The 19,272-nt window shown below is 44.6% G+C and overlaps 1 protein-coding gene across 1 annotated transcript; it reads right to left on the bottom strand.

The window, feature by feature from the left end:
• Nucleotides 1-227: 227 nt before the first annotated feature.
• mfsd1 (major facilitator superfamily domain containing 1) lies at nucleotides 228-15,050 on the bottom strand. The gene is made up of 16 exons (XM_084148223.1): nucleotides 14,863-15,050; nucleotides 14,564-14,616; nucleotides 13,907-14,019; nucleotides 13,274-13,316; nucleotides 10,115-10,182; nucleotides 9,903-10,011; nucleotides 9,684-9,786; nucleotides 4,692-4,790; nucleotides 4,095-4,206; nucleotides 3,639-3,695; nucleotides 3,129-3,285; nucleotides 2,687-2,784; nucleotides 2,362-2,474; nucleotides 2,223-2,270; nucleotides 1,961-2,027; nucleotides 228-1,144 (listed from the first exon to the last, which is right to left on the bottom strand). The coding sequence occupies exons 1-16, from the start codon at nucleotides 15,023-15,025 to the stop codon at nucleotides 1,141-1,143; spliced, it is 1,407 nt and encodes a 468-aa protein (XP_084004349.1). The 5' UTR covers nucleotides 15,026-15,050; the 3' UTR covers nucleotides 228-1,140.
• Nucleotides 15,051-19,272: the final 4,222 nt, after the last annotated feature.

Raw genomic sequence — 19,272 nt, 5'->3', positions numbered from 1 at the left:
GACGGTGTAAAGTTTTACGAGCCTCTATGACCAGCCAAGAGATGGTGTGACGGTGTAAAGTTTTACGAGCCTCTATGACCAGCCAAGAGATGGTGTGACGGTGTAAAGTTTTACGAGCCTCTATGACCAGCCAAGAGATGGTGTGACGGTGTAAAGTTTTACGAGCCTCTATGACCAGCCAAGAGATGGTGTGACGGTGTAAAGTTTTACGAGCCTCTATGACCAGCCAAGAGCAAAGAAAGGAATTTAATGAAGGAACGGCGCTATAAAGAATTTAACACACTGCAGATTCTGAAATCCTCCAGCATAAATCTGTCAAACTAGATGATGCGTATATGATTACCGTTCAGAATGACCTCACTGTATGCAAAAGCCGGGAAAGGAGATGGGTTAGTTTTCTGCTCCCAATTAGATGACATTTTCTTCATGATTACACAGATTATTAATTTATGGGCGTATAGAAGTTATAAGCACACCAACTGTTTGTTTTGATAATCAAAAAGTTGAAGTAAAAATGTAGACCTTTCTGAACAATATTAATAAAAAAAAACATACATAACATTGATGGACAATCTAAGTCCTTTCTAACATACTGGTTTTAGAGAGATGCTTAAAAATATTTTTCTAATAAAATCTAACCATTTCACCTCTTATTATGTGGGTGATTTTTCATCTGGACGTGCATTAAATCGGTGAATAACTTTACATCTCTAAAGTAAAAGTCACTCAGCCTGGGGCCTTGTTCCACAGACATTTAAAAACCTTTTTAAAACACTTAAAAGTATGTTTAAAGTGCTTTCTGGTACCCCACTCTATTGACATTAAAGTATGATTGGTGCTGAGGTTTGAGGTTCCAAAGCATGCACAAACACCAGTCAGTCATTACCCAGCCCTGACACAGCCACTGGAGGGAGGAGTCAGTGAGACGAGGAATCCGTATGTGATGTCAGAGCAGAGGGGTCAGCATCTGAGCTGCGATTGGTCAGTATGTTGCTGGGAGGGGTCAGTTACAATGCAGGTATGGGTCAGTGTGCAGGTGGGAGGAGTCAGTAGTGCAGACACACCCCCTAGTTGGTGATTGACAGCTGTGGTTGGGTCAGTGCAGCCAGCTGGCACTGAGGCCCAGGACTGTGTGCCCTCTCACCTGGAAAACAGCACAGGACAGGGCCAATGCATTAGTCTGGGGTACTCAGCACACAGCCAGACACAGCCAGACACAGACCAACTAGAATTATAAATCAAATCCTTCTCTACTGCCCTTGTTGAATTGTTGATAAGTGAAACATTAGCTTCATCCTGTTTTTCACATCTGCATGGGCAAGTCAACAAGGGCAGAGGGAAAGAGATAAGATGTTGGAGAGGAATTGGGCCGAGCGAGCAGTGACACTACACACAAGTGCAGAAGCAGGTTAGACAACACATTGACCACGTTCACATGGACCACACTCAGGAACAGTGTATGAGAGTTAGGAGAGCCAGAATTGGTAAAGGTGCAAGAAAACCATACATCAAAACATATTATGCAGATTGAGCACTAAATACACTCTTGATATAGACAAAGTGTAAATCCATTTTACTCAATCCAGAGCATTCATATTATCTACTAAGCTTGCACATGATTAATTCAGAATGTTAACCACAAACCTCTGAAATGGCTTTTCTCAAATGTTTTCATTAAACCCACTTGGGATCATATATTGCAGAGGTTTTCTCTTACAACTTTCTCTGACTCTACAGATAAGGTGAGAGGTTGGGAACCCTAGTGAAGAACGTCAGAGTTGCAGGCTTTTCTTTTTAGTCCAGCACCAGTTGGATGTTTAATAATAGATTGATAATACATTGATAATAGGTCCTTGCCTTTCTCCTTATGAGTGGGTTGAGAGCCTAACGTTCAGTGGCTCTTGTCTGTATTGAGTGTGAGAGGAGGAGGGGGGAAAGGTGAAAGGTCATGGATACTCACTCTGAATCTGAATTGGAGCCCTTCAGGAGTTTGGCCCTGGCAGAGGCTGAGAGGTTCAGATCTCCTCCTGAAGAGAGAGAGGGAGTAATGGAGAGAGGAGGGGAGAGAGAGGAAAAGAGAGGGAGAAGGACAGAAAGCGACAGAAAGAGAAAGGGTGGGAGAGAGAACGGGAGAGGGATATCAAAGAGCATGGTTAGTGAGGATATCATAAGGCACGCTCCACTGTGAGTGGTGTCAGGGGGCCAGCTCCCATCTCTCTTACCTCGTAGATAATCAACAAAGTACAGCATCACTACCGCAATCAGCGCCACTGAGAGAGAGAGAGAGAGAGACATTTATTGGTTGACTCAACACACACACACACACACACACACACACACACACACAGAAGTGTTACTCACAGCAGACACAGGCGCAGAAGAAGACCTCCAGGAAGAGGTATCCCTTGTTGTCCAGAATAGATCCTGCTGCCATGGAGATCAGAGCCAGGCCCAGGTTCTGGATGGACTGCATGCTGGGAGGTAGGAAGGCCATGCATCATCATCATCAAGAACAACAGCATCATCATCACCACCACCACCATCAACAACAGCAGCATCATCATCAACAGCAGCAGCAGCAGTATCATCATAGTCACAAATAATGATGGATAGAATGCAAACACCTGTAGGTGTGAGGCAGTTTTCTGGTTACACAGACGGTGTGGGTGGGAGCAGGTGTACTTACAAGCCATAGGCTGTCCCCAGCTGATGCTCTGGCACCACGAAGGCCACCATGGGCCACAGGGCACAGGCCAGCAGGGAGTAGGACAAACCCAACAGGGACTGGAGGACACAGATACACAGTAGCATTATCAACACTGTTACCAACACCATTCACTATACCTGGTTACCCAGTCACAATACATCTCAATTACTATATATAAACAAATAAAATCTGACTGCATAACATACTGCATAATTCAATCCTCTGGAAGCAGGATGTAATTGTCTTGCAGGACTAAACAAATGCAAGTATTCAAGGACCCAGTGATCCAAGTCTGGCCTACCGCTCATCACTGCATACACTAGGTTTCTAGTGAATGTCCTACTAATGTCTCCAAGGTCATATTCTGCTGTGAACCACTCTGCATCATTCTAACGGTAATAGAATGGAGAATGGTCATCACCATGGCGATCCAGGGGTTCCAGAAGGTGAAGGCGAGCATCATGTGGGCTATGAGCGTCGTGACGACGGCACACAGCACCCAGATCACGTTCTTCCCTATCCTGTCCACCATGAAGCCCAACAAGGGGGAGGCTGGGGCCGAGATGATGTACACAATACTGGGAGAGAAGAAGAGGGTGGAGGAGGAGGGAGAGAAGGAGAGGAAGGGAGGAGGAGAAGCATGGAGGGCGAGATGAAGGGAAGAAGGGAGAGAAAAGGGAAAGGAGAGAGTGTGAGGAGGTAAAGAAAAGGAGAGAGGGAGATAGTGTTTAGAAGGGTGATAGAGACAGTTACAGTTGCAATGTGTTGTGACAGTTCTTAGCCTGAGGTGAGAAGAGAGCTAAAACAAACCTCATTTGAAGAACTCCTAACAAAAAGCTGAGTGGCACTGCCTCACTCCGTCCAAATTGAATCACTCTCCTTATTGAGTTATTCTGGCATCTCAGACTGGGGTAAAAGTGGTGTGCGTTACCTGTTGATTGCTCTTGCTTCAGGAGGTGAGAAGTTGAACTTTTCAATGAAGAAAACCCTGCAAGGGGAAGACAGAGAGGTGAGAAGGAGTCAGTCAGCCACACTCAGCACTGTATCTCTCTCTCACTCTGTATCTCTCCCCCTAGTACTCTTTATCTTTCCTACCCACTCAGAGGATTAGATTACATGTTAATTAATTATTTAGTCAGCTTGGGAGGAATGGCAATAAAGATTATTCTAAAAGAGTTTAAGTAAAGATGATATTCATCCGAGGTATTTTACATGATGGAGAATAGACATTGTGTTCGAGGGGATCAGCTTGAGCAAGGGGCAGCACCTAATCCATGATCTACAATCATCTTGCATCCCAAATAACTAGTTGTGATAAAAAGCTGGCCATATTGGTGATGGTTTTGACGGATAAGACATGATGAGTGATGGTTGGTGTGCTACTCACTGTCCCAGTCCGATGAAGGGGAAGATGGCCACGTAGTAGCCCACACAGATGATGAAGATGAGCCACAGTGGGAAAGGGAAGTCTTTCACATCCGTCAGCTTGATCACTTCCCCTACACACACAGAACACATGTTCAACACACAGAACCAGTCTTGGCTAAAGCGTCACCTTGGGAAAGGGGTGTGACAGCCAGTCAATAACCCACAGGAAGTAGTACTACGACCCCTGACCTCCGCCCCTGTCACACTAAAGCCAGCCCAGGGAAACACAGGCTACCTTCCCAATGATCAATTCTGACAACAAGATTACGCGCAACGGGGAGTTGGCGGTTTCCCAATTGAATAAAGAGCTCCTTTATCAACTAAATTAATCAAGGCAAAATGAGACTAATGGTGACAGGTAACAGATTCTTAAGAGAAGGAACCTACCCTCCACCACCTCCCTCCTCACACTAACGTTGTCAGAATACAGTGGACATGATAACCATAGCACATAGATAATGACGATCATCCCTGTCAATGCCATTATCCTGTGTTGTTCAGCTCTGATTGCGACACACATCATCTGAGGCAGTCACTGACTGCCATGTTAGCGCACCGGTCCCTCCCTGTTCCTTGTTGAGGATCCTCTCTGCTCGCTTGTCCAGGAAGCCCAACACCAGAGCACAGACCAGAGAGAATATACAGGTCACCCCAGCTGGAGAAGGAGAAAGAGAGAGAGAGAGAGAGAGACACAGGAAATCATTATATCAGCTATGAACAGGTAGGTGTGTGTCTCATGAACCTACAGCAGCACCACAGGGTAAGTCCTCAGGAGAAGAGCCTGGGAAGGATCTTTAAAGACCTGTCTAGTTCAGTCTAAATAAACATTACTGCTTCCTTAGGCCCAACAGTCAAGAGTAATTAGATAAATAAGTACCTCAAAGTTTTACTTTAGATTTTGTGTCGAGAGCGGTTGTTAGAATGCTTTCGATTTCTTGGGGGTGGTCGAATGTTTGATTTGCCTCAAACTAAATCTCTACATCACACTCTGCTGTAGAGGGTGGGATGCGATGTGAGTGACAGAGGGGTCTGTGGTCCAATAAATATTCACCATTAACCAGGTGAAATGTCAATAAGTATGTTGCAAAATGCAGTAGGTTTTGGTTTGAATTAACAGTAGGGTATGGACATATTAGAGCCATCTCACAGCCTTAATGTTCCTCTGCTATGTAGTTTCTGTAAAGCATCGGCACATATCTACTGGGGCTCCATTATAATGTTACAGGACTGTACGGTTGAGTCCTGCTGAAGAGAACACACAGACTGCTGGGCTCCTCTTATTCCTGTGGAGCGAGTGAGGTCACCCACCGTGAAAGAGAAAGAGGAAGTGAAAAGAGAAGTGAAGCATCACGAAACTGACACCTCTTCCATCACATGATTCATCAGACAAATGACAGGAAAAATGGTTCTGGTTCTCTCTCCCCCCCCCTCTCCCCCACCCCCTCTCCTCTCCCTCCCTCTCCTCTCCCTCCCCTCTCCTCTCCTCTCCCTCCCTCTCCTCTCCTCTCCTCTCCCTCCCTCCCTCCCTCCTCTCCCTCCCTCTCCCTCCCTCCTCTCCCTCCCTCCCTCTCCCCCTCTCCTCTCTCTCCCTCCCTCTCCCCCTCTCCTCTCCCTCCCTCCCTCTCCCCCTCTCCTCTCCCTCCCTCCCTCTCCCCCTCTCCTCTCTCTCCCTCCCTCTCCCCCTCTCCTCTCTCTCTCCCTCCCTCTCCCCCTCTCCTCTCTCTCTCCCTCCCTCTCCCCCTCTCCCCCTCTCCCCTCCCTCTCCCCCTCTCCTCTCTCTCCCCCTCTCCTCTCCCTCTCCTCTCTCCCTCCCCTCTCTCTCCCCCTCTCCTCTCCCCCTCCCTCTCCCCCTCTCCTCTCTCTCCCCCTCTCCTCTCCCCTCTCCTCTCTCCCTCCCCTCTCTCTCCCCTCTCCCCACCCCCTCTCCTCTCCCTCCCTCTCCTCTCCCTCCCCTCTCCTCTCCTCTCCCTCCCTCCCTCCCTCTCCTCTCCTCTCCTCTCCTCTCCCTCCCTCCCTCCCTCTCCTCTCCCTCCCTCTCCCTCCCTCTCCCCCTCTCCTCTCCCTCCCTCCCTCTCCCCCTCTCCTCTCTCTCCCTCCCTCTCCCCCTCTCCTCTCCCTCCCTCCCTCTCCCCCTCTCCTCTCCCTCCCTCCCTCTCCCCCTCTCCTCTCTCTCCCTCCCTCTCCCCCTCTCCTCTCTCTCTCCCTCCCTCTCCCCCTCTCCTCTCTCTCTCCCTCCCTCTCCCCCTCTCCTCTCCCCTCCCTCCCTCTCCCCCTCTCCTCTCCCCCCCTCTCCCCCTCCCTCTCCCCCTCTCCTCTCTCTCCCCCTCTCCTCTCCCTCTCCTCTCTCCCTCCCCTCTCTCTCCCCCTCTCCTCTCCTCCCTCTCCTCTCCCCCGCTCCCCTCCCCTCCCCTCCCTGTGCTGAGATTAGAGAGCAGTTGTAATAGAAATGGTATGGTGTTGCAGACAGGGCTGTCATGGATGGAGAGAGATATGTAACCTGAGGCTCAATGTAGACAGCAGGCCTGGGAATCTAGCTCACGGTCCTCCTGATCAAATGTGGACATGCATCTCACTCACACAAAATGTGTGGTTCTGCATTATGTCATGTTATATGTGGACCCCAGGAAGAGTAACTGCTGCTTAAGCAACAGCTAATGGGAATCCTACTAAAATACTAAATACACACACAAACATACTAGTGATGCGCGGGTTGACTCATAACCCGCAGTCCCTGCGGTTATATCAGCGGTGCGGGCGGGTTTAGGGTCATGAAATGTTGTGTGGATGAAGGGCGGGTGGGGTGTCGGTCGGGTTGAATAAAGAGAAACAAATCATTAAAATTGTGCAATTCATAATTCTTGTGCCCATCTATAGGCTACATTGAGTATTATTATTATTTTTTAATATAACTTTTATCTGGCATTAGTGCCTAAGCCTCAGATAAGGCCTAACTGTATGTGTGAAAAAATACATGCGGCAATCGCCAAATGCTTTTGGGAATTTGGGCAGAAAAATTTAACGTCAATCCACTGAGGCAAAAAGGACAGTGTCGGAGTTTAAGTCAATAAGCTGCAGAATGGAAAGCTGAAAATAAAGAGAAGGGAGGGCCAGGAAAGATCTGGTGAAGTGGTAAAAGAGGATGATAGCAGTGCCGGCTATGTTATGTGTGATGATTGTGAGGCGCTATACAAACTCGACAGTCACAAGACGGGAACTTCAAATATGGCACGTCATACCTGCAGACAGGGCAGGCCCAACCAGCTCAACCAGCCCAACCAGCTGAACCGCGTACCAGCAAGTCAGGTCTCCAGCTCCAAGCACATCTCAAATGTACGCTGACAGCAAAAAGATACCACTGCAGGTGAAATCCAAGTTTGTTGATGATTGTGTGGACTTCTGTTTTGTGGACTTGCGTTCCTTTGACATTGTTTCGGGAAAGGGCTTATTAAGATTGGAGCCCTTTATGAAGCTGTCAAGGCCAACTCTGTCATCCAACACAGACAGAGTGTTTGAAAGAGCCAAAGAGGCCACAACAGAGAAGGCTACACTGTCTGAGTCAATCAAAAAGGCTTTAGATGACGGTGGCGTTGCCATTACCACAGACATGTGGACGGATGATTTCAACAAAAGGGAATTCACTGTGCTTACGTGCCATTTTTTGACAGAAGATTGGCAACTGAAAACTCGCGTCATCACCAACGTGGAGATTGACGCCTACCTCAGGAAGACAGCAGAGAACATCCACGAGCAAATCAGCAAGGAACTCAATGACTTTGGAATTCCAGGTGACCGTCTCTCCAAAATCGTGTTTGTGAGTGACCAGGGCGCAAACAAAGGCAGCGCTGCGCAACTACCACTGGATCCCTTGCACAGCTCATGTGCTGCACACAGTCCTAAAACAGAAATTCCAAGAAAAGGAGGCACCAGAGTGTGTTCGTGAAGTTCCTGAGATGATGGAAGCATGCAAGAGCCTTGTGACCAACCTAAAAGAAGACCGGTGCTGTCGCCAAACTTACCCCGTGCAGTAATCCAAGAATGCGAGACTCACTGGAACAGCAAGGCTGACATGCTGGAGTTGGTCAGCAAGCAGTACACAGAAAAACGGCAAATGCTCGAAAACAAAGACCAACTGGATTGAATGAAGGGCATTTACCAGGATGAGCTGAGTACTCATCGACTTTGTCAGTCTTCAAGGCAGCATCTGTAGAGCAAGAAGGAGAGAAATACCCCACTCTCCAGTTGATGATGCTCTGGTTTCACAAACTAAAACAACGCTGTGAGCCAACATATGGAGATCCACTCTACAAGGTACATATTTGCTTACGAGCATTAAAAGCTCCTCACCGAGAAGATGTTGCTACCTCCCACACACAAACTCGCCACGTTCCTGTGCCCAAAATTCAAAACACTGAAGATGCTCCAAGAACGAGTCGCTGTGTACGACCAAGCCAGGAGACTGACAGAGCCAGCCCCTCCAGCCCCTCCACCCCCAAGTCAAGTTTCAGCACCATAGACCTGCCTTGCGCCGACACTGATGGAGTTTCAGCACCATGTACAGAGGATTTCAGCAAAGGTAATTATTAGGCCTAGTCTTATTAAATATTAACTTTACAGTTGGAAGCACAAGATTTAACTTCACGGAGTGGGAGGTCGAGAGAGGCCAAAGAGATCGACAAAATCCAGAGGTACAGAAGCACTCACTTTTCCCTGGAGGATTGTGTGGAGTAAAGTTTGCTTGCTTTTTGGGAGAAGCAGGAGCGTAACTTCCCTCAACTCCAGTCTCTTTGAAAATATAATTATCTGCATTCCGGCATCAAGCACTCGAGTGAACGCGCCTTCAGCACTGCCGGGCGCGTTGTTGAATCCAGGCGCAACCGACTGAAACCTGGCACAGCGGACGCTATTCTGTTTCTTAAAAGTGCTGCAAAAGAAAGCAAGACAAAGTAGGCAATTATAGCCTCATAACTGGTCAGTGGGTACTTTGATTTTCTAAACTTTGTTGTGTTATAGCCTATTTATTTTCCATTATATTTTTTCATTAATTCATATAGCGGTATAGGATATTAGCCCACACAAGCAGTCGGCCTACAAGATGTCAATTTATTGTTTCACATTTTGTTTCCTTTCAGTAAAATTATAGGCTACTGTTCAATAGGCCTAAGAATGCTCAATTGCTCAATAAAAAACGTAGCCTAACTGTTCAATAAATGTTTAAAGAAAAAGAGAACTGTGCAGTCGGCCTACAAGATGTCCATTCATTGTTTCACATTTTGTTGATTTTCTGTAAAATAATAGGCTACTGTTCAATAGGTGCACAAATTTTTAAAATGCTCAAGAGAAATGTAATTGTTCAATAAATTGTTCAAGAGAAAAAAAAAGACTGTACAGCGCATTTTAGATATTTGCGGGTTAGGGTCGGGTGTGGGCCTCAGATTTTCACTTTATCACAGTTGGGCGGTTGCGGATGGGTTATTATCAATTGCTGGTGGGTGCGGGTGAACAAACAGCTGACCCACGCATCACTAACACACACACACTTTTAACTCACCGATCATGAGTGAGACTCCCAGAGTGGTGTGTCCTGTCGAGCCTACCAGGTCAGCGACACGGTTGTACACCCAGCCCATGATGTTCATGTTGACCGTGCTGCCCTGAGCGAGAGGAGACAGGCCAACACTCACCCTGATCAGCCACATAAATAATGCCTTAAGTATGTCCTTCTGTAATCTAAATACAGTGTTATACTTAGCTTCCAGCGTGTCCTTACCAGCCTGGCCATGCTGAGCTGAAGACCAAACACCAGGTTGAGCTCCTTCCCTTTGAACCAGTTCACTGCATAGGTGTTCTGGGCCACAGCCAGGGACTCACCTCCGATCCTACCCAGAGAGAGAGCACTTAGTTAGGGGGAGAGAAGTGGCTTGGAGCTGTAACAAGGACTAGCTCAGTGACAAAATATTCTTAGTCTAAAAAGCATCTTACCCAAACACAAACCGTCCAACCTCCATTAACCAGAATAGATCTAGAAGTGCCCCAACAGCAACTATAATCTGTGGAAATAGACAGTGGGGGATAAAGTACTCGATTGTCATACTTGAGTAAAAGTTAAAGTAAATACTCTACATCAAATTCCTTACATTAAGCAAACCAGATGGACAGCCAGGGGCACACTCCAACACTCAGACACAATTTACAAACACAGTATTTGTGTTTAGTGAGTCCGCCAGATCAGAGGCAGTAGGGATGACAACACGTTATATTGATAGGTGTGTGAATTGGACCATATTGCTGTCCATCCTGAGCATTCGAAATGTAAACGAATACTTTTGGGTGTCAGCGGAAATGTATGGGAGTAAAAAGTACATATTTTCTTTAGGAATGTAGTGGATTACAAGTAAAAGTTGTCAAAAATATAAATAGTAAAGTACAGATACCCTGAAAAATGACTTTAGTACTTTAAAGTATTTTCACATAAGTACAGTGCAATCGGAATTCAGACCCTTTCACTTTTTCCACATTTTGTTACGTTACAGACTTATTCTAAAATGGATTAAATAGTTTTTAAAAAATTGTCTAATGTAAAAATAAATTATATATATATATATATATATATATATATATATATATATATATATATATACACACACACACACACAGTGGGGAGAACAAGTATTTGATACACTGCCGATTTTGCAGGTTTTCCTCCTTACAAAGCATGTAGAGGCCAGAAAATCACATTGTATGATTTTTAAGTAATTAATTTGCATTTTATTGCATGACTTAAGTATTTGATCACCTACCAACCAGTAAGAATTCCGTCTCTCACAGACCTGTTAGTTTTTATTTAAGAAGCCCTCCTGTTCTCCACTCATTACCTGTGTTAACTGCACCTGTTTGAACTCGTTACCTGTATAAAAGACACCTGTCCACACACACAATCAAACAGAATCCAACCTCTCCACAATGGCCAAGACCAGAGAGCTGTGTAAGGACATCAGGGATAACATTGTAGACCTGCACAAGGCTGGGATGGGCTACAGGACAATAGGCAAGCAGCTTGATGAGAAGGCAACAACTGTTGGCGCAATTATTAGAAAATTGAAGAAGTTCAAGATGACGGTCAATCATCCTCGGTCTGGGGCTCCATGCAAGATCTCACCTCGTGGGGCATCAATGATCATGAGGACGGTGAGGGATCAGCCCAGAACTACACGGCAGGACCTGGTCAATGACCTGAAGAGAGCTGGGACCACAGTCTCAAAGAAAACCATTAGTAACACACTACGCCGCCATGGATTAAAATCCTGCAGCGCACGCAAGGTCCCCCTGCTCAAGCCAGCGCATGTCCAGGCCCGTCTGAAGTTTGCCAATGACCATCTGGATGATCCAGAGGAGGGATGGGAGGTCATGTGGTCTGATGAGACAAAAATAGAGCTTTTTGGTCTAAACTCCACTCGCCGTGTTTGGAGGAAGAAGAAGGATGAGTACAACCCCAAGAACACCATCCCAACCGTGAAGCATAGAGGTGGAAACATCATTCTTTGGGGATGCTTTTCTGCAAAGGGGACAGGACGACTGCACCGTATTGAGGGGAGGATGGATGGGGCCATGTATCGCGAGATCTTGGCCAACAACCTCCTTCCCTCAGTAAGAGCATTGAAGATGGGTCGTGGCTGGGTCTTCCAGCATGACGACGACCCGAAACACACAGCCAGGGCAACTAAGGAGTGGCTCCGTAAGAAGCATCTCAAGGTCCTGGAGTGGCCTAGCCAGTCTCCAGACCTGAACCCAATAGAAAATCTTTGGAGGGAGCTGAAAGTCCGTATTGCCCAGCGACAGCCCCGAAACCTGAAGGATCTGGAGAAGGTCTGTATGGAGGAGTGGGCCTAAATCCCTGCTGCAGTGTGTGCAAACCTGGTCAAGACCTACAGGAAACGTATGATCTCTGTAATTGCAAACAAAGGTTTCTGTACCAAATATTAAGTTCTGCTTTTCTGATGTATCAAATACTTATGTCATGCAATAAAATGCAAATTAATTACTTAAAAATTATACAATGTGATTCTCTGGATTTTTGTTTTAGATTCAGTCTCTCACAGTTGAAGTGTACCTATGATAAAAATTACAGACCTCTACATGCTTTGTAAGTAGGAAAACCTGCAAAATCGGCAGTGTATAAAATACTTGTTCTCCCCACTGTATATATATCATATTTACATAAGTATTCAGACCCTTTACGCAGTACTTTGTTGAAGCACCTTTGGCAGCGATTACAGCCTTGAGTCTTCTTGGGTATGACGCTACAAGCTTGGAACACCTGTATTTGGGGAGTTTCTCCCATTCTTCTCTGCAGACCCTCTCAAGCTCTGTCAGGTTGGATGGGGAGCGTCGCTGCACAGCTATTTTCAGGTCTCTCCGGAGATGTTCGATCGGGTTCAAGTCCTGGCTCTGGCTGGGCCACTCAAGGACATTCAGAGACTTGTCCAGAAGCCACTCCTGTGTTGTCTTGGCTGTGTGCTTAGGGTCGTTGTCCTGTTGGAAGGTGAACCAAAAATGTTTTGGTACCCTTCCCCAGATCTGTGCCTCGACACAATCCTTTGTCAGAGCTCTACGGACAATTCCTTCGACCTCATGGCTTGGTTTTCGATCTGACATGCACTGTCAACTGTGGGACCTTATATAGACAGGTGTGCCTTTCCAAATCATGTCCAATCAATTGAATTTACACAAGGTGGACTCCAATCAAGTTGTAGAAACATCTCAAGGATGATCAATGGAAACAGGATGCACCGGAGCTCAATTTCGAGTTTCATAGCAAAGGGTCTGAATACTTATGTAAATAAGGTATTTCTGTTGTTGTTGTTTTTTTTTTTGTGCATAACTTTATAAAAACCTGTTTTCGCTTTGTCATTATGGGGTATTGTTTGTAGATTGATAAGGGGAAAAAACTATTTAATCCATTTTAGAATAAGGCTGCAACGTAACAAAACGTGGAAAGTCAAGGGGTCTGAAAACTTTCCGAATTCATTGTACATTACACCACTGGAAATAGATCAATTGAATTTGTACTACATATTTTGTAGTAGAGCAGCTCTCAAATACAGCTCTCAAACACATCTCCATCGTGTGGTGTGTACCTACCTGTCCAACGCAGACAAACAGGGCGAAGATTATCGTTCCTAGCCTACCAGGAGGGAAGCACAGTGACAGAAACGATGTTTACATGGGGATAATATGAAGTGAATTTCATCACAATGTTATCTCTCCTTGTGTTGCTGGAGATGACAGCCCTAGTTCATCATAGATTCAGATTAATCCTCCACACACAATTACCTCAGCATCTTTTGTTGTCAGAGGTTCATGGTGAGACTAGGGATTTCCTACTAAAGCACTGGCAGACAAACACTGCCCATATTACAGTAGATACACAGGCTGTATTGTCCATGGAGGAGTGTGGGAAAAACACACCTCCAACCAGCGTCCACACCAGGGTGATTACAGAATCCCTTATCATATTATACAAATGTGACGTAAAAGGTCCCTAGTGTGTAAACCTCACCTTATCTATGTATTGTACACATACCGTTTCTGCTCTGAGCAGCACAGCACTATGCATGCGTTATGTGACTAACCAGGTTGTCACTGGACGCAAGAGGTTAAATACCATGTTTTTTTCAGTACAAAATGGTTATCCTTGGATGGCGATAACCAAAAATTCCATGCAGGGAACAGGTGTCTGTACATTAGTGTTTCATTGGTAACCTGTGGTCCTACCTAATGCCAAAGACCCTGTCGAGCAGGAAGCCCCCCAGGAAACAGAGCACCACGTTGGGCCAGGAGTACCAGGCATAGAGCTGCATGAACATGGATGTGTTCAGCTTCATGTCCTGGTGCAGACCAGAGAGGAGAGAGAATGTCAGTGCATTGGAAGCCCAAATTACTAGAAGGGTCTCTTTAAGAAAGCAAAACAAAGGCAGAGAAACACTATGAACTGTGAGTGTATGGACCAACCATACACTACCTGGTATGACCTGATATTGGTCTGTTGTTTACAGTATTTGAAAACCTTTGTGCACAATGAAAGTGAAACTTAGCTGTGTTAGTTCTAATTGGCCATTTCCCTGTTAGTGCTGACTGAACACCAAAGATGACACATTGCTTTGTTTCACTTATAAGCAAGTTTACAACATCATGGTGGTGTCATGATGAGTCAACAGACATCCATATAATATGAATGTTTCCATAGGGTTATAATAGCTACAATTAATTGTGTGAAGTTATTTCCCATTTTGAATTATTGGAGGAAGGCTCTGGCATACAGCAGGCTAGGTTACAATGACGACAGAGTGACATGACGGTGTCGTCGGTCGCATGACACCAAAGTTCTGCATGTGAATGTGACAGACGGAAACTTCACTCCTCCTTCCTCACCTGTATGACTTGAGTCTGCAAAGCAGCGGGGTTATCATAACAGAAGTAACTTCCTGAAACAAAGTAACGCTGTCAGTGGGTAGAATTGATACATTGTGTTTGGTACATCAAAGTCCCGCTACATTCTAAACCCGCTCTGATTTTATTGATACAGTCATAGGCTACATCATGGTTAAAGATAATCAAACTAACAACGATTCAACGATGTCTGATATCCAAAAGCAATTAGTCTGATAGTCAGTTAGCTGAATGAAGCCTAAACTCTCTCCAAAGAATTTTGTTGGAACCGCCCTGCTCACCGAATCCCAGAAAGCACATAAAAAGCAGAACGAAAATGCGATGAGGCAGCCGTTTCGGGTCACAGAGCGCGGACATCGGTCTGACCGGTCCGCTTTCATTTCTGGGACCTGAAGACGAGGTATCCCCTTCATCGTCCAAAAGGTTCTGTCGCTCCTCCGCCATCTTCGTCTGTGTTTTCGAATGGAAGGAAAACAGGTTAACGGAGCGCAGACAGTCATATGACATACAGCTCCACGTGACTCGCCTCTGCTGAGCGTTGCTGTAAAAGGAGTGCAAAATAGTTCAGCAACAAGCGAAAGACCGTAAACAGGTAAAAATAGCTGAGCCTTGCATATTCTATTTTACAATATTCAATACAATGGTGATTGCTATGCCGGGTCATTCATATTCCAAGAATAAATGACCCCATAGATTGAATTTAATTTGACAGTAGATATATAGACATTGTTGAAGCTTTATAGGCTTAGGGGTGATCGAGGTGGTCTTACATTTTAGTCATTTAGCTCTTATCCAGAGCGACTTACAGTGAGTGAGTGCATACATTTTCATACTGCCCCCCCGTGGGAATCGAACCCACAATCCTGTGTCTAACATTTGTAAAAAAAAAAAAAGAAACAAAAAAGAAATATAAAACAGTAATATATCTGGATTAGATAAAAATTCAACCCCCGAGTCAATACATGTTAGAATCAGTCTTTAAGAGCTTTGTGCAACATTTGCCCATTATTATTAAAAAAATTCTTCAAGCTCTGTCAAATTGGTTGTTTATCATTACTAGACAACCATTTTCAGGTCTGGCCATAGATTTTCAAGCAGATTTAAGTCAAAACTGTAACTCGGCCACTCAGGAACATTCACTGTATTTTTGGTAAGCAACTCCAGTGTAGATTTGGCCTTGGGTTTTATTGTCCTGCTGAAAGGTGAATTCAACTCCCAGTGTCTGTTGGAAAGCAGACTGAACCAGGTTTTCCTCTAGGATTTTGCCTGTGCTTAGCTCCATTCCGTTTCTTTTTCCATCCTGAAAAACTCCCCAGTCCTTAACGATTACAAGCATACCCATAACATGATGCAGCCACCACTGTGCTTGAAAATATGGAGAGTGGTACTCAGTAATGTGTTGTATTGGATTTGCCCCAAACATAACACTGTGTATTCAGGACATAAAGTTAATTGTTTTGCCACATTTTTGCAGTATTACTTTAGTGCCTTTGCATGTTTTGGAATATTTGTATTCTGCTGTACAGTCTTCCTTCTTTTCACTCTGTCTGTAGTGACTTCCTTACCAATTGAACATAGCTACTGCCCAAGCCTAAAGCTGGGTTGTTTCAGACGATACAGTCCACATTCGAAAGTTCCCAAAAGCCAAACGGCAAAACATTCAATGAGATCCAGGGATATGGTGCAACAAAAAATGATGTATTTTTCTTATATCTAATAAGAAATGATTCTCTAATCAACTTGAAGCATAGATTACTTGAAATGAAAATACCTAATATGGTCTGTTTGTATGTATGGTCAAAGGACTATACCGCTCCCGCGTCTAGCTAGGACTCCCCCACACCCGAAGGCCCAACTTCCTTACTTATAGTGTATGCCAAGTTCTTTGGCGTAAACATCACCGACAAACTGAAATGGTCCACCCACCCAGACAGTGTGGTGAAGAAGGCACAACAGAGCCTCTTCAACCTCAGGAGGCTGATGAAATTTGGCTTATCACCTAAAACCCTCACAAACATTTACAGATGCACAATTGAGAGCATCCTGTCGGGCTGTATCACCGCCTGGTACGGCAACTGCACTGCCCACAACCGCAGGGCTCTCCAGAGGGTGGGGCGGTCTGCCGAACGCATTACCGGGGGCAAACTACCCGCCCTCCAAGACACATACAGCACCCGATGTCACAGGAAGGCCAAAAAGATCATCAGGGACATCAACTACCCGAGCCACTGCCTGTTCACCCCGCTATCATCCAGAAGGCGAGGTCAGTACAGGTGCATCAAAGCTGGGACCGAGAGAATGAAAAACAGCTTCTATTTCAAGGCCATCAGACTGTTAAATAGCCATCACTAGCACATTAGAGGCTGCTGCTGCCTATTGAAATCACTGGCCACTTTAAGAAATGGAACACTAGTCACTTTAATAAGGTTTACATATCTTGCACTACTCATCTCATATGTATATACTGCATTCTATTCTATAATATTCTTCTGTATCTTAGTCCATGCCGCTCTGTCATTGCTTGTCCATATATGTTTTTATTCTTAAATCTCATTCCTTACTTTTTTGTGTGTATTGGGTATATGTTGCGTAATTGTTAGATATTACTGCACTGTCGGAGCTAGAAGCATAAGCATTTCACTACACCCGCTATAACATCTGCTAAACACGTGTATGTGACAAATACAATTTGATTTGATTTGATTTGATTTATACACAAACACACTTGCCACAGTTCAATGCATGGGCAAGAGGGGGAGCCAAAAACTAAGATACACTAATAACAAAATAATAAATCTCAATCAGGCAAGTATAAATCATAAAGGTACCTAATATTTCATCACATACATTCATATTTCCTATATATATACACACATACATGGTCCTCTGTATGTTCTATCTCTTATACAAATATGTCTAAATTGGCTCAAACACTGTCAATTAGGTTAGTATTGTGGAGTAACTACAATTTTGTTGATCCATCCTCAGTTTTCTCCTATCACAGCCATTAAATTCTGTAACTGTTTTAAAGTCACCATTGGCCTCATGGTGAAATACCTGAGCAGTTTCTTTCTTTTCAGCTACTGAGTTATGAAGGATGTCTGTATCTTTGTAGTGACTGGGTGTATTAATACACCATCCAAAGTGTAATTAATAACTTCACCATGCTCAAAGGGATATGCAATGTCTGCTTTTTTATTTTTACCCATCTACCAATAGGTACACTTCTTTGCGAGGCATTGAAAAACCTCCCTGGTCTTTGTGGTTGAATCTGTGTTTGAAATTCACTGCTCGATTGAGGGACCTTACAGATAATTGTATGTGTGGGGTACAGAGATGAGGTAGTCATTCAAAAATCATGTTAAAAACTATTATTGTACACAGAGTCCATGCAACTTATTATGTGACTTGTTAAGCACATTTTTACTCCTGAACTTATTTAGGCTTGCCATAACAAAGGTGTTGAATACTTATTGACTCAAGACATTTCAGACATTCATTTTTAAGTAATTTGTAAACACTTTTCCACTTTGACATTATGGGGTATTGTGTGTAGGCCAGTGACACAAAATCTCAATTTAATCAATAAAAAGTTCTGGCTGTAACACAACAAAATGTGGAAAAAGTCACGGGGTGTGAATACTTTCTGTAGGCACTGTATCAGCCTGCCACATCGTATGTTATAGCAATCTGTCAGTCGATGACAGTCGCTGACGTGGCACGCAACCATTGGTTGACGCATGCAATGTCTGAGCAGGGGAACGTGACCAATGTGACGACTGCAAAATGCAGCAGATTACATCATCGATGATGTCATAGTGCCAAACCCTATAAATAGGACCTGTGAGACTGTCTGGACAGACTGTCAGACTCACTCTCTGTGGGTCTCCAACGGTAAGTGGCAAGAGATATATTATCAATGGTATTAACTTGGAAACAATATAATTCACCATAGATGAGTTTAGCTTCTTGGCTTAGCCTCATTTATGTCCTCTGATTTAATTTTATTGATCAAGGCGAGTTTAGGTTGTAACTATGGTAAGTGTGGGATTCAGCTAGGCCTATACATTAGTAAAGTGGGGCGGGAACGCTGGTAAGCTTTGGGGAAATGTGTTTTGTTTCTCTGTCTCTATCTTACAGAGCACCCAGCAGCAATAGGCGTGGAGTTGTAGTAGCAGCCTGCTGATCATCCTGACATCTTCAGGGACTACTGACTAGTTACAGCTGAACACTGATAGATACGCACTAGATACCACAACAAACCAGTCAAAACGTCTCACTTCTTACCCCCTCTTTTTTCTTCTACTGTGCATTTTGATCAATAAAGAAAAACGAAACGACATTTCTTGTTGTTTGTGTATTTTTTGTGTGTGTTACGGTTGCTTACTTAAAGAAAAATATTTAAATTAAATTAACAAAAATGTTTGTGTGTGTGTTTGTGTGTGTGTGGTAGACATGTATCACAGGCAGACACTTGGACACTTCTACAGAGTGAGTAACATTCCTCATGGGACTGCAAGAATGCCCTGATACAATGGGATCAGGACCCTCATGACCTCAATGACAGCAGCTTGTACCAACTGATGTCTCTCAACCTCTCAAGGTGGAAATCATAGGCCCACTCACTTACTGTAATCATGTGAATTTTCACCCCTCGCCCATATCTCTTTTCAGTTTTTCTGTCATTTAAA

Source organism: Coregonus lavaretus (genome assembly GCF_964263955.1).
Source record: "Coregonus lavaretus genome assembly, chromosome: 30".
Classification (NCBI taxonomy): Eukaryota; Metazoa; Chordata; class Actinopteri; order Salmoniformes; family Salmonidae; genus Coregonus; species Coregonus lavaretus.
Note: the sequence above shows the minus strand (reverse complement) of the source record. Positions and strands in the feature narration are given on the sequence as shown.

Excerpts from the sequence above, each read along its gene's own strand:
- mfsd1 (XM_084148223.1), bottom strand. The coding sequence starts at position 15,025 with ATGGCGGAGGAGCGACAGAACCTTTTGGACGATGAAGGGGATACCTCG. Across the intron at positions 10,012-10,114 it reads GTTGGACGGTTTGTGTTTGG|GATCGGAGGTGAGTCCCTGG; the intron begins GTAAGATGCTTT and ends CTCTCTGGGTAG. Across the intron at positions 2,475-2,686 it reads CTGGGGACAGCCTATGGCTT|CATGCAGTCCATCCAGAACC; the intron begins GTAAGTACACCT and ends CCTACCTCCCAG.